This window comes from Argopecten irradians, chromosome 16 (genome assembly GCF_041381155.1).
Source record: "Argopecten irradians isolate NY chromosome 16, Ai_NY, whole genome shotgun sequence".
NCBI classification, from domain to species: Eukaryota; Metazoa; Mollusca; class Bivalvia; order Pectinida; family Pectinidae; genus Argopecten; species Argopecten irradians.
In genome coordinates this window covers 27,343,428-27,359,447 of record NC_091149.1, presented here as the reverse complement: position 1 = coordinate 27,359,447, position 16,020 = coordinate 27,343,428, and the positions used below count along the sequence as shown (strand labels likewise).

Sequence of the window (16,020 nt, the reverse complement as noted above, 5' to 3'; positions counted from 1 at the left end):
ACATGTAGTAACATTAGAATAATTTATGAAAATAAAAATTATTGAAAGGTTATTATATATCAAAGAAAATTATGATACCCATATACGACGAGAAACAAGATTAATGGATAAGCTGGATGTCAAAGTTGTTCCACAACGTCACGTTTCAAACTTCCGCCTTCCGGTCGACCTTTTTTCGCAAATGACAAACGATAAACAAGAAATACAGTTAAAATAAGATTTGATTGACTTATTATAGTCAACCTTGGTTGATTCTACATCAAGAAACAACACATTAAAGATTATACATTCACATATTGTGGGGGCTATTTTTATTGATATGAAACTGGCGTGATGTTTGAAATCAGCTGATCTTACAGCACCCTGTAGAAAAAAGAGTGAGATATCTACAGTCGTGTCTCGTTAGCTCAATAACCAGGCGACTGTTTAAATCTAAAAATGTATGATTCCGATTGAGCTACACAATGTTATCAAGTAATGGTGTAAGCTTGATTACTTGTGTAACCTGAGCCTTGTCGATTTCCAGGTTTACGAGCTGCTACAGTATATACATGTACGCCCATAACAAACTAGTCTACCTAAAACATGTGCATAATGCACGGAATATGATATTACGGACTTGTTTCCTGGCGAATTATGTACACCTTAAGTTGTAAGTAGATAGTACAAGCCGGAGACATTGTTCAAAGCCCTGTTTTCCTTAACTCGTGCTATTTTCACTTGTAGGGTAGCGCATCTATCACATAATGATAAAGCACTTGACGCCTATACTAAGTGTATTGTGACATCTCCTCATGGTGTCAGATAAAAGTACGTCACTGACAAGAAATATTTCATCAATATTTGTTTTTGTACATGTCATGCATAACTATAATAGCTATACCGGTGCACGTCCTTTGTCATTTTTGATAATTTAACTATATATGATAGTCATAAAGCCAGATATAATTGTGAATGAATATGAAGAAATGAAACATGACAAAGGTTGAGTGCGCTTTTTAACGTTTTGCACCCAAAATCGTAATTTTAGCCCGTATATTTCGTTTGTGATGTCATAGAAGAAAGCTTTTGTGATGCTACTAAATATAATGTCTTGTTGAGATGACAAATGATACTGTTAAATCGTTCAGATTCACGTAGTCATCAGATTATTACTTATCTGTGAAATTACTGTGTTGTGACCTTAATGACCGATAGACAGCGGGCATAAGTCTTGTTTGCAGATTACATTTGTTGTGGTTTTGGCGACAAATAGCCTCGTTCATTTCATAGTCTCATTATCCGCTGTCGTCAGTGGTATCAGTAGTTGGTCAAACCACAGTCATGTTCATTCATAAGTAAGTGAATATCGCCTTATACGGCGTTCGTACTGCATTTATTTCCACGAAAAGAATGTTATTTTATAAGTAATTCAACGCTCCTTGTTGTATATTCCAATCTATGATTGGCTATTTAGGGTATACCCTATTATGTTTCTATTTGAATTATATCAAGGGCTCAATAATATCTCGATATCTCTACCAAATATTTGTATTGTCGAGATAATCAAGTCGAACGTTCGACATAAGTAAGATATTAAATAAAATAGTCATTTTTTACTTTCCCTTTCTCTATTTCCCTTATGTTAATTGTTTATTTATTAAATTATATACTTATTTTTTATAAAGGACTCACTTGAATATTTTTTGACAGCATATTTATTTATCTTACCTTCCCTCTTCATACTCTTACCCCCCCTTTACCTCCTTCCCCCTTTCTCATTCGCCTTTCTTTTTTTCTTTTTCTTACCCCCTCACCCACCCTCTTTTCATTAATGATAATAAAAAATAACCCAATGTAATTTCTAGTGTATGAGAGGGAAATGGAAGTAAATTAGAGTAATGTACATGTATATGTGGCGAATGCAGTTTTTATTTAATTTTTTGGAAAATAAAAATAAAAAGATATTAAATAATATATAATATGTATATGTCCTAAATACACAGCTAATACACAGCCGTAAATGCTGTACTTTAGAGACTCACTAAATGTATTTAGTTGATTCTTTGTGTACTTGACAATGTCATTTAACATTTGCAAGATATGCTCTGCTTCTCCACTATTCTCATTGGCCGACATAAAATGTTACCTGAAGAACGATAGTTAGTATAACGACTCGGTGTGTCCATTTATCCTCGGTCATTATTTAATTCTACCAGGGCGGCATACCACCATATGAACCACGGCAAATGTCCATAATTGATAAATATCGACAATGTATGTTCTTTCTCCTTATCACTCAAGAGATATCTTTGAAGAATTGCCATATTGTTTATGTTAATCGTATTTATGTTTTTATGTCACACACACACATATGAAAGTAACGTAATAGCATAATATAGAATAACAACAGACATGAAAATCAATATAAATAAATAATTTAAAACTTTATTACCCATTCAACTCCAAAATGCATCATATATACAAAACAATAAATGAACAATATTTGATACAATGTAAAAAGAGATGAGAAACGATAAACGGAACCTCACACAACCCTCAGGTTCTCACGGACTCACAGGTGAACGCACAACCGTAATTACCAAGTATACACACGTACATGTATGGATACGCACATGTACTCTCATAAATTCGTAGCACACATACACTTTAACATGTACAAATCGCAGTATGTGTTTTCTCTTAGTAAAACACAAGAATGCACAGCATCGGGTGAAATTGGAAGTATTATAGAAAACATCATCAGTATACATTGTAATATAATTATAATGTGAGGGTGAATTATATTTCTGTGAACTTTGATTAGGGACGTGTGATTAATCTATACACCAGGGACTCAAGAGTGCCAAAAATATGGTGAAGAAAAAAAATCGCCGAAACCTCGACAATCTATATACAAATAATATTTACTCAAAACCAAATGCATAATGAAAATTGATAATGAAACAATAGACGCATTAGGAATTTAATACTTCATTAATGAAATGAAACACACATACTCAGTATTCATAAAATGTACTCATATAATTGATTTACATTTCTTTGGTAATTAATAAATACCCTTCTCCACATCTTTTTTTAATTCTGCCAAACAGAAGTTGAGTACCCCGATACTTACCGATCTTTTTCCTTTCTTCGTTTATTTAATATTGTATGTTAAAATATTGTCATATTTTGATAAATCTTTATAGTAATACATAATCAGATTTCTAGATTACCTTACTGTAGGCGGTTTCAGCATTGCTTGCTTGATCCATTTTTTTAAGAAAAAACAAACAAATCGTTTTTTACACATCACAAACGGGACTATAACTCAGAAATATTATCATAAATTCGGGAGAGAACATATCACAAACTCTACTTCCTATAAAGTATGCGACTTATCACGAAATATCTATCTCACAACACTTTGTATCTTTAAAAACAAATGTTAACATTGACTAACAACCCTGACAAGTATCACAATTTAGAGTAACAGTAACTACTAACTATAACACGAAGAAGTTCTACACATTATATAATAACTTACCGATTAGATTAGAAAACATGAAAGCGGAAACGGAAAATCAACTAAAATATCTTTCACAATTACTATTTTGGTCTCAATTCTAACATGTTTAATTTAAACAAACACTGAGGACGCTATAATGTATATCTCTCATTTACAAAATAAAGCCGCTACTCTTATGATTTGTTTGTTTTTCTTGTTCATTAAGTAATACTTTGCAACATTTACTATCGAACGGATTGTCAAACCGACAGACGGCAATTATTAGGATATAAATAGACTTGTAACATTATCTTCATCCCTGTGAGGGGTATTTCCAGTCTTAGATATACTTCAAATTGAAATCAATACATTAAAATGAGAAGATTATAACTTTCTCTTTACTGATATTGTAGACATAGGCTTGATCTGCATTCACTCAGATGGGTGCAGAGAAGTAATACATGTGTAAAAGTCACTATATCGCAACGAAGGGCTTAGCAATAAGTAACACCGTTATCTCAAATCATATATCATATTTTGAGTCTTTTTTTGCTATATTTTCAAACGCTGGATTTAACTTAGACTTGAGTACAATATCAGGGATGTGATTGATCCTACACAAATGTATTAGAAAAGGGAAGATCTGTCTAATATGATACCCCACTACCAACACTTTGCATTTTAAAGGGTAACTTTGTCATGTTTCAGATCACAGCTAACATAATTTGTTCCTTTTAAATATTGTTCGAACTCCTCTGAAGAGAGGAATAATCACATTCCTGCAATATCGAAGGTCATTTTGGTAAATATTATAGCTTCAAACCAATCTGGATCTGGTAGTGTTTGTCATGGCCATAGTTGAATTTGTTAACAAACCTTAATTTATGTAATAGATATTCAGAATCAAAATATTAATCATTTGCTATCATTGAAAAATTACATGTTAAATAATATCACGGAAAATACACAATAATAACAAATATACCAACCAATTGTTGACATAGATTGTACCATATATTCTATAAGTTAACTCTAACAGACAACACTAACAGTCTCTTAATAACTATCACAAACAACAAACAACAGAGTCAACACCATCACAAACAACACCAATACTAATTCAGCACGGTCCAGATAGAGAGGAAACGTCAAACAACTATGTTTTAATATAACTAGACTGGTTCCTGCCTCAGTTACCTCCCTTGCGAGAGCTACACAGTGAGCGTAGCGCAGCCTGGCGGACAGTATATATCTAAGAGAACGGAACCAGTCTATGTCTTCAATATAAAAAGGAAATAAGACTAGAGCGTCAATTAGCTCAAGATTTCTAGAAATAATATTGTCACAAATAAATACAAAATAATATTAAAAGATAAATTAATCATCGTTTTGTTGTGTTGTGTACTAACATATGTTCAATAAATAATACATATGATGCATACAATTTTTAAATCATTTCAACTGTTTTAATTTAGTAGGTTTAAGTGGAAATATTTTTGTCGACCTATATTCTTTGTAAAAAATGCCCCAAAACCACATACTATCAAGTATCAGTCTATCTAAGTTTGTCATTTGCACTGCTTCATTTTCAATAAAAAATAACTTGGTGAAAACCAATGATATTCAACCATGGAAATGTAAAAAAAAATACTTTTATTGAATATAATTCCCCGTTTGCTCAATTCCTCCCTTTACATTGTACATTATGATACCGTTTAGATATAACATACACATCAATGGGAAATAAATCAGTAGACGCGCGTCATTAACAATAAATTGAATTCAAATAATACGAGTTGCCTCCCTATAGATACAATCATACAGGCAACTAATGGATGTTTAGACATGCCACCATACCCTAGCCTTACTGTACGTTACTGTAAACAAACTGTCTTTCGCGACCTTTCAATTTCGCGACGGTCATTTTCAAAATAACTTCGCGACTATTTTTATCCGCGGATTGACAAAAATGAATGAAAATTTGTATTACTAAATGTAGTTTAAACGGTAATTCGCGGTGATAGCCTTTCGTGATTATACTTGAATCGGGAACTTCACGAAACAAACAAATCAAGCCTAATGTCCAAGGGACTGGTGGCGAGTCTGACGAGAATTGAATAATATATCAAAATGACCAGTGATATAAACGTGTGATTTGATTACTATTATAAATTGCATGCAAATGTCTGACGATTGGTATTTATCAAAGTTGCATATTTGATATGTGAAGTTGTGAATATTTCTGAAAACTTAATACACAACATTGTGATCATATACATCCTCGATACTCCAGAGCTAATTATCACTAGTGTCGTCATGTCAACCCCTGGTATATGTCAAAGATAGCAAAACCGAAGGGTCGGTATGTAACAATAAATAAGCTGATAATTTGGTCATTAAATTTACATAAATGGAATTGAATAACAGTATGTTACATATATATGGCTTTGCAGTTAGGCGTCGCTAACTATAAATCTTCAACGCAGTCTCTGTAGGATGTAATTGGTTAGTTGTTTGCTCCTAGAATACCTTCAGTTTTGCTATGAAATATTCCAGTGATGGATGCCACGACAGTGAGAAAGTAGTCCCTGGTATATCGAGGACGATACTTACAATAATATCATTACATAATTAGCTTAATCATCCATTGTTACGTCCATTCATCCAATCACACGTCGTAGCAGTTACAGCATGGAATGATCACGGAATAGCCTCAATCTGGAATCTTCCGTACTTCTCGGTTACGGAAAGTACCGAATATTGCAGATTGGGAATATTCTACTTGGCATAGTAATATAAAACAATCCCTTTCAACAGTCATTGTAAATCAACAGGCCACTGCGATATGTTGCATCAAACTTCATTGGTAATTGAAATTTTTTATCAAATTCTTAGTTATTTTTAGTTAAAATCTTAAAATATCTTTTAATATTTTGTTAGTGGATGATATAAATGATATTTTTCTAGAAATTATAATATTTACATTTGTATATGCCTTTCTTGATACTATATAGTAAATTAGCTTGTTTGGCTTATTCATCACATGTAAGGTAAATAAACGTTTTGCTTTAAAACGTTTTCAATTGATATTAATAAATGCATCATAATTACCTATTTTTTATGACTATTAGTAAGTGACAAAGTGTCATTTTTGAAAATAAAAATAATAGATAAAATAAAAATAGTTGTTTAAACAATCAAATGTTATTAATTGAAGGGACCCATATTCACACTTGATTATGCTTTGAGTGTGTATATACTACACTATATTGCAAACGATTTTGCAGATCTTCATACTAAGTATTATTCGTAAGTACAAAACTTTTACTCCTCATCAGAAATAGTTTTTTAAGTCATTCTATGACATACGATTGTAGTAGACAAGTTATTTGGTAAAGTCATTGTTGCTACTTTTAGAATATAAAAAAATTGTCGTGCCGCTTATCGTCAAATCCTTTATGGTTTTTTTTATTTCTTTAAAGAATTAAATACATAATGCACTTTTACAGAAAGAAAATAACAACAAAATCTAACTTATTCCAATTATTTCGAATATGGAAAATCATAACTAAATGTTACTATTTCGAATAAAACGTGGCCATTGTTATCTCGAATTTATTTCGATCATAGTAAATATTCGAATATTGTGAGCTTTCAAGTTTTAAAAATAGATTTTAGAGCGATTCAGAGAAATATGTGACATTGAAATATACACAATTTTTGTTTTTTTGTTATTACCGCGTTTCAGCATTCATCATTTTTCAAACTAAATTATAAACCCGTAAAAGAGTTGAATAAGATGCATAAATAAAGAAAAGTTTTTCGGAAACGACTACTATTCCAGCTATCTGCAGTGTGCACGACTAAACTATATTTTTAATTATTTTTCATTGATTGATTATTTTTCTTATTTTGTTAACCGATGCATTTTTCTGCACCTGCACATACAAAATACCAGAAACAAACATTATGTAGTTATCATGTAGAAATAAAAGAGAAACGTAAAGTACATTCAATAGTTTGATGCATTAGAAATATAAATAAGAAAACAACCGATAACACGTTTTATCGAAAACAAATCTTTGGTCAAGCTAATCATAATAGTCTGGACCAAGCCATCTCCTTTCTCTATAGAGTCAGCCAAGTCCTTGAAACGGCAATGTACTTAAGCATGTAAGTATATTAACATAGAACGACTTTGGCGTCTATTGTTTGGCTCTCAGTTGTTTGGTCCAGGGTTTCGGCATTCCTTCTATGACATAATAACTCACAGACATCTTTTTCTCAAATAGATAAGGGTTTATAGGCCATTTGTATGATGTTGACAACCATATACCGGACCACATACAAAGTAAGCCAGTATAATTCGAGAAATCACGAAGTATACCGGACCACATCACATAATTACCCGGTATAAATCGGATAACACGAAATATACCAGACTACATCACATAATTAGTCGGCATAAACCGGAAAATCCCGAAGAATACCGAATCACATCACAGATTTAGTCGGTATAAACCGGACAATCCAGAAGTATACCGGACACTAACGAAGTATACCGGACACTAACGAAGTTTACCGGAACACTTACAAGTAGTATCTCTGACTAGAACATAAGGGCGAATAGGTATCTAAAGCTTACTAAAACACTAGCGTTATGTCTTATATGCAAAATGTAAACGGTGTTTCAAAGTCTGGGTTCTAGTAAACGCTTTGTAAATAAAACTGACTAGCAACCATCTGGTTCATATGGCCACAGTTCTGGGGTACCAGTTGACCTATTATAACACAATACCAATATGTGTATAGAGACCACCTGGGTTTAAAACCATTGTCCTCTTTTCCTTTTGTGGTCTTTTTAGACATTTGACGACTATATTTCTATTTATTTGTGAACGTAACCCAAACGGTCAAGTGGGTAAAGTCATAATTTAAATGGTAATGTGCAAAAGTATTCATTCAATTAAATACAGTGTAGTTCAATTCCCCAAAAACCAGACTTCGAAACACCAAACAATGGCCATCTACATATGATAGGATGATATTTTCGGTCAACGGAGAGCCGCCATATTGGCTCGAGAGGGGACTATGTAATACTTCACTTCAGTAATGCTACTGCCTGTCATCACACTATTGTTTGGCTGTATATAAGGACGGGAGTCATTTGCAATGGTTTCCAAATCTAAAGCTCGTTAAACGGAGAAACGGCGTAGTAGGTATCAGACTTCCTTGTTCTACCTTTTTGTTCCAAAAGTTCCAAGTAGAATGCGGGTTTTTGTTTTATCAAATCCATTTCAGGAGAGCCAATGAACTATCAAAGCGTTTGGATTTGATGATCATTCAAAACACACTGGCAGCCTTTTACCGGGCTTAGATGTTCCATTCTTGGTGATGATCAAGTGAGATTCGAAAAAAGGTTTGTTTTTGCATCAAATATCTGCATTGGACTAGAGCTTGCGAAACTGACGATTCAATGATCAGCTAGGTCGTTTGAATGGTCCACACAGGAAAGAAAGACATGAAGTAATTCTTGAAAACCACTATTAGGAAAGTGTGTTTAAGTCGTGTGGAGACATCCGAAAAGGACGATATACTCAATACCGAATTCCAGAATTTATATTATCCAAAGTCATATTTTGACCTTATGATGCACACGGCACGTGGCAAAACATTATATCATGTGGACGGTTTAAGATCTTATGTTTTGAATGCAGGTGGATTCAATCAATTGTTCTGGTATTACACTGTCCATTCCCATGAACCGCTATATTCATGTATATAGGTCATGGAAAATGTTCACTGATCTTTACATCATCTGAGATCATAAATTGCAATATCGATTACATATTTACGTATGAGTTTTTTTCAGTAGAAGTTTAAATAATACACCATCATTGCAAAGCCAATGAAAACCTTAAACTCCATATCACTGAAAGAACTGGAGACATTTTGGCATGATTTTACATTGAAGTTACGTCCCATTTTGGCGCGTGTGGTGGCGTTTATACTGTACCGTAGTCCCTCTCGTGCACGACGTGCGACCCTCCGTTACATAGTCATACGTCTTCGCCCTCCGTCTCGTGTCCATTGTTCAAATTAGAGCGGATCTGTATGGATTTCTTACTCCGATACATGTCCCATAGTCCGGCGACTATTTCTGCCACAACTATGTCACTCGAATTTTTACCTATTAACCTCAATGTAAACACACCGTCATGTCTTAAGTATTCCAACACGAACCGACCGGCTAGTTTCCGGTCTGGGCCGGTACCGAGTCTGTCCATCAACTTCAGAAATTTCCTAACGTATTGAATACGTGTTGTTGGAAACATCATATGCCACACCCAGTTTGCGAAGCTGTAGCACGTTACTATGGCTACGAACACCAGCCAGAACCACATGAAAATGTAGATTTTCTCATTAAACAGATTAATTGGTAGCACGCACTGGACGGTATATTGCTGAACATTTGTAATTTGGCGAATTTGAAAGTCACACAACGTGACCCGTGGAAAGCGATGCGACGCTGTCCACTCTTTTCCGTCGATTAGTTCTTCCATCACCTGGAATCCATACACATGATAATCCGTTCCCAGGAAAGAATTGAGCATGAAAAGTTGACCGATGCAATTTGCAATATATAAGGCCTTTATCAGGAGATAGATAGCAACCAGGTAATTACCATATCTCCTGCCACATATCAGTGACAATTTGGCAGACAGGATATGACGTAACGTCACACAACACCACCCACGTGTGTCTCTTTGATTATCTAAGCACCGATCCATATGCCGGACTAAATACTTAATAGTCCGTATACGATTATCCGGACTTTCATATTGTGCATCTCCGGCCAAACTCACAATCCTATCCACATTTATGCCTGAATTTCCATTCATTAATCGCCATATAATACAGGGACAGTAGAATAATAACGCCTGCACAAGAAGCATTACTGGCACCCACTGGTAGTAGTTCAGTTCCTTCTCTTTGCGCATGTGCATTTGCTCTATGGGCGGCACGATGTCCTTCATTGGGATGTAGTAGGTATTTGAGATCCAGCATATATTGTTCGTATAGTCCACGTGAGTGCTGGGGAACTGAGCAGGACACCAGCACCTTATGGGGTCGCCCACATACTGCCGGGCGCTGACCACAACTGTAAAGATGATAAAGATACCTGTGGTATAAAAGTGGTTGACTCGATCCACGATGTCGTCATCGTTACGGACCTTGACATTCGCTACCCGACCGACCGAGCCAATGATACTGTCCATCCTGTCAACATATAAAATGTGCACAAGAATTAGTGACGTCATATAAAAATACACACAAAAATGCAAGTATTAATTACGTCATAGGAGAAATACACATAAATCAATACAAAATGTAGTTCTTCCTGTTACCAGACGAAAATGACCACACTACAAATATGTCATTTTAAGAAAAAACCCATCCACCATATTTATTTATATGAGTGGAATGGATAAAAACATCTAGTTACATTCATTCAGATATAAATATGAGAAAGAATCTGTAGTTTCAAAGAAATGCACAAACATAGAAGTAAATGAAAAAAAATTATTAATGAAATGCTCAAAAACATACCACATTATCTATCTAGTAAAACAGGAAACACAGTTTTATTTGTATCATTTCTGCCTAAAATAAATGCCAATGAACATTGTGTTTTGCTAATTACAACAAAAAAGTCAAAGCATGTTTATTTATACGACATATTTCCTTAATATCTCCCTAATAGACTTCTTGGCGATTTAATTTCTCTTCAATGAGACGTTAAATACAAATTTACATATAGTTGAAAACAAATTGCGGCGATTTCTTTTTTGTTCGAAAACAAAATATAGCGCAAAGTATGCGGAGATACGTAATACAGATACATTTATGCATTTTGTAGCATTCAATATATAGTAAGGCAATGTATACCGCTGTATATTATCGCTCTCGTATTTGAATAAAGGGGAAAATGATTACACACGTGGGGAGGAAAACTTATCATCAATAGAAAAAAACAGGCAGTCGATTCCCCCTCAATGCGTGGGAGGACAAGATGGTTGATTCGTGATTCACAGGAAAAGAGGCATGAAAGTACGTGCTTAAACAATGAGTAAACAAAGTCTAGACTTAACAGTTTATCAATATGGACACTCATGGGAGATTGTGTTTGGGGTCGGGATGAATATGATGGCAGTCGCTGTGATTATACCTATCCTTTTGTCATAGAGATTATATCCTGACAAGACGTAAAATGATACAATGGTCAACATCTTAATATAAATGTACTTAGATTACTAAAATTGGACATTTAAGATTTTGATTTTTAGATTCCAAACGCTTGAGAAGTTTACTTGACGACCACACGAATTTAATCACTCACCATTTAAGCGAGAGCTAAATATAAACCGGGCCAGAAAGTGTCTTATTCTCGTAGCGCTCAAATTTCGCTGTGTCAAATCAAATTGTTTTACAGTACTTTGTTCTGGTTTTGATATCGATCTTCAGTAGATGATATTATGGCACTATTTGGTTTGGGAATTCCAAAGAAAGTCGTCCCATCACAATCTCTACAGTGACATATTTTTAGAAAGCCAATATTATAAAGCTACATTTCAAGGATACGCCTGTAAACCAGTGATAACTAATGACTTTCTAAAAGGATTTCACAACAACATGTCCGATCTTGCATAATACACCAATAACGAGAAGTGATTAATCCAGAACGAGGCTGATACACATACACACTGAAGTGTTTTTACACTTCAGAACAATAATAAATCTAAAAAATGTGACATTCTCTCAAAGACGCCACGCAAACTAATGTCATTGACACATTTTCTAGAGTATCTACACCAAGTGCTCCGAAAGTGACGAGAACCCCCCCTGGGACACTTGCCTCGATTTCGATATATCCACCCTCAATAATAAGGCTCGGTGTTTCATCGTTACGTCTTGTGTGTAAACAATTCTATCATAAATGGCTCCAATGCTACTCAAACCGTTTCTACACTTCCATTAAATAATTATTCCGCTTATTCAATCTAAAGAAGTAAAGATTGTAGATTATTGCAATTTGTGTATATTTTTACTATTCTATATTCGTCTTATATAAGAGAATGAAATAAATCTTATCAAAATGTTTTAACATTTTCAACTGAAATTATATTTCCGGTATACTTTTTAACTTTTGTGGAAATGACATTAAAATACCATATCATTTAATCGTGATCAGGAGTGCAAAAAAAACGTACATGCACTGTCGTGAATATTGTTCATAAAATTGGTCGTAACTGCACAATATCTTCAGGAATTGAAATGAAGTTTGCCCTGGGTTGACTACTGCATTATCTGACAGATTCCTATACATGTGGTTCCATGGTCGCGAGCTCAGCTACTTAAGGAATATTCATCCGGTTGTATGAGCAAAAACACGGAATCGGCCTCCTATGGGTCAGTAATATGCAGGATATTAGATAAAAAAAAATCCAAGTTTTTTAGGAAAATAAGCAAGGTTTCGCAGCCTCTTCTGTTTACAAGCAGATATAAATGTAAACAAATGAGCCATTGGGCTTAAGGTTAACCGATAACTGCGTATATAACCGTATGGTTATATGTTATGTTCACGTCATGTTTGTATGGAACACGGTCGTTACGCCACCGTCACAGACTGATAATGGAATCATAAAGCCATGACCCACACATAAACCTTGCTGGACACTTTGGAAGTGAAACAATGGGATGTAGAAAAGAGCACGCGGGGTTATTTTTGTATCAGTGTTTCATTTAGTTCTAGACTTGAAATTGAATAATTCTATATCAGGAATGCGATTAACAACAAATTCGTGAGAACAAAGTTTTAACTAAATATGGAAACATATCAAGAGCTATTTGGGAACAGTTTAAGAAACACAATCTATTCAGAATCTCTTGTTCGTAAACAAGTAAAACAATTAAACAAAATTATTAAGGTGTCTGCATCACTTGATTGATGTGATATAAAACTTACGGTGTTTTAGAAAGCATCGTTCTTGTAATTACGCGCGTGTAACGTTCTGTCATTCTAGAATACATCGTTCTTGTAATTACGCGCGTGTAACGTTCTGTCATTCTAGAATACATGATATATGGCATCATGATTAGGTAAAACATTTCCATGAAAAGCGTAGATTTTTTTCCGTGGGCTGTGGAAATATTTGTAAATAAGAACATTACATCATCTGACAGATCGGATGGTGCCCTACCACACCATTTAACGTTTAAATAATACGAGCACCTCGGGCTAATGTCAGTATCAGTTTCAATTGTCTGGAAGTCAGAGTGCTGCGGACGCCCATTATCATAATTGTTATTTTCTCAGAGAATTTCCATAATTGCTGGTGTTGTTAACATAACCCACAGGTCTAGACACAGCAAAACCGTAGAGTAAGCTGATAAATACAGTACGTGGCCACTTGCTCACCTCTGAGCTGTGAATGTAGGGACGCGGTCAGCCATTTTCCGGACAGATAGTAGAATGGCTCACACCAAACGGGAAAATGTAACTCACTCTGATTTTTTCTTACAACATTTTTGCAAAATCCAATCAAACTGTTTACTGAATGTGTGTATTTTTGCAATGCAACTGCAGATTATTACAAAGAGACACAACATAAATTTGCCACAGCCTTCCAAATCATAAACAACACACCTAAAATAAATTTACCACAAACTTCCAAATCATAAACAACACACCTAAGGCATTGTACAGTCCGATCTACTAACCAACCCATGTAACAATTTGAGACAGAGGTTTAAATCACGTTAATTTGTGCAACTTGATATTGGTCATTGTCGATCTAACATGTCTTTATCTATATTTCATACTTTCTTGCTGTTGCTTGGTTTGTATCAGCAAATGATCTTTTGTTTTTAAATTGATCAATACCGATGTGTTTTATTATGCAAAGCACGAATTCCACTGACACCTGACAAATCAAAGTAGTTTTTGATTAGTTGGACAAAGTTATGTGCGCGAACGATATCGATATATATAACTAACGCTCGTGAATGACTGGTATAACAAATAACATGTACCACGTTATCTCTATATCAGATCTATATTTTGACGTCAATGATTATTTCATCTTTCTCATGACAATAATATTTTAAAAGGCCACACTAAATCAACTCTCATATACATACCACACACTGGGAAGTCAATAGGGACTTGAACGAAAAATAAATTATAATGAAAAAACAAAATGGTATTGCAGAGAAATTTTCCAATAGTGCATTTTCGTATCCCTGACTAGCTATAGGATATCGTAACAACAGAAATACTCGATGTTAAAAAAATTGTAGTCGTTTTCGTGGTTGGTTTTGAACCAAGAACATAACACAATTGTTTATATGTTATATATAGAATCACTGTCCCATATACATATCGATACGGAATAGTGCTACCCACTACTTTAGAAGCTCTACATCATGCACGTACCAGGAACATTTCATATTATACAGTATCAAACGTTATGTGTTACTGAAGTTTATATGTATATGATGATTAAGGTTTCCATATTTTCCGCCAAATTTCCAAACAACAGTGTAAAGACAGATACAAATTTTACAGGTACAATTATAACAATCAAACGTGCGGAAGGTAACACTCATCGCAATGACCTCACACCTCGTGGGTATTCCGTATTTGCATATTACAGTGTTATCTGCCCTTGCGGGTAGGTGATGATTGTGACGTCGTGTGTTTGCGAGCGTAACGTCATACTTTTCGAAGAAAACGACGTGAATTGCGCTCACAAAATAATGACGTAACAATCGATACCTACCCGCCAGGGAGCTAACTCTCTAATATGCAAAGACGGAATATTAACACTATCAACTAGAGATGTGAGCAGCTACATCTTGTGGTGTACATTGAGAAACATACTTCTCACGCATTATTCAATAATTGATCAACACCGATAAAAGACAGGTCATTGCCTTTTGAATGTTCTTAATATAGTTCAAATGTCTTTACCGTCGGATTCGGAATAGTTATGTTAACGTCCGGAATACACGTTTGTAGAATTCGTAATAATCGACTTAAAAATATAGACTGTTAAGATTATGATATAAAGTTTCATAAGGGTTAGATTGTCATATGACAGGCTTCTGAAATGTGAAAGTCTCATAAAACAGGTACTTGATATACAGCCACAAGATTGTCATTTTCGTATACACGGGAATGTTCCTAGTATAGAAATGAAATGTAATATTAATTGTAATTGATTTCAGGGAACATGCTATAACTTAATAAACACAACCATACAGCCAAACCTGATTTTGAGGATATTATGAAGACATTACAAGGAAGAAGAATTAACGGTCTGAATAACTAAGCCATCTTTATATACAGATTTAAATCAAATGCATACCAATTTTTGTTAAAAAAGTGATCAGTTTATGCAGGTGGTCTATATTTAGAAGTGATCGCTTAGACATGAGTTTTTAGAAGCGACGTAACTGCGGACGTG

General features: G+C 34.5%; 1 protein-coding gene across 6 annotated transcripts in view; it reads right to left on the bottom strand.

Annotated features, from left to right (window-relative positions):
- Positions 1-2,400: 2,400 nt before the first annotated feature.
- The window catches only part of LOC138310658 (innexin unc-9-like), a 176,738-nt gene continuing 163,118 nt past the window's right edge, over positions 2,401-16,020 (bottom strand). For all 6 annotated transcript variants that reach the window (XM_069251946.1, XM_069251947.1, XM_069251944.1 and 3 more), the window contains one exon: positions 2,401-10,771. In XM_069251946.1, the coding sequence (XP_069108047.1) occupies positions 9,550-10,770 (1,221 nt within the window). In that variant the 5' untranslated portion in view covers position 10,771 and the 3' untranslated portion in view covers positions 2,401-9,549. The remainder of the gene's footprint in view (positions 10,772-16,020) is intronic.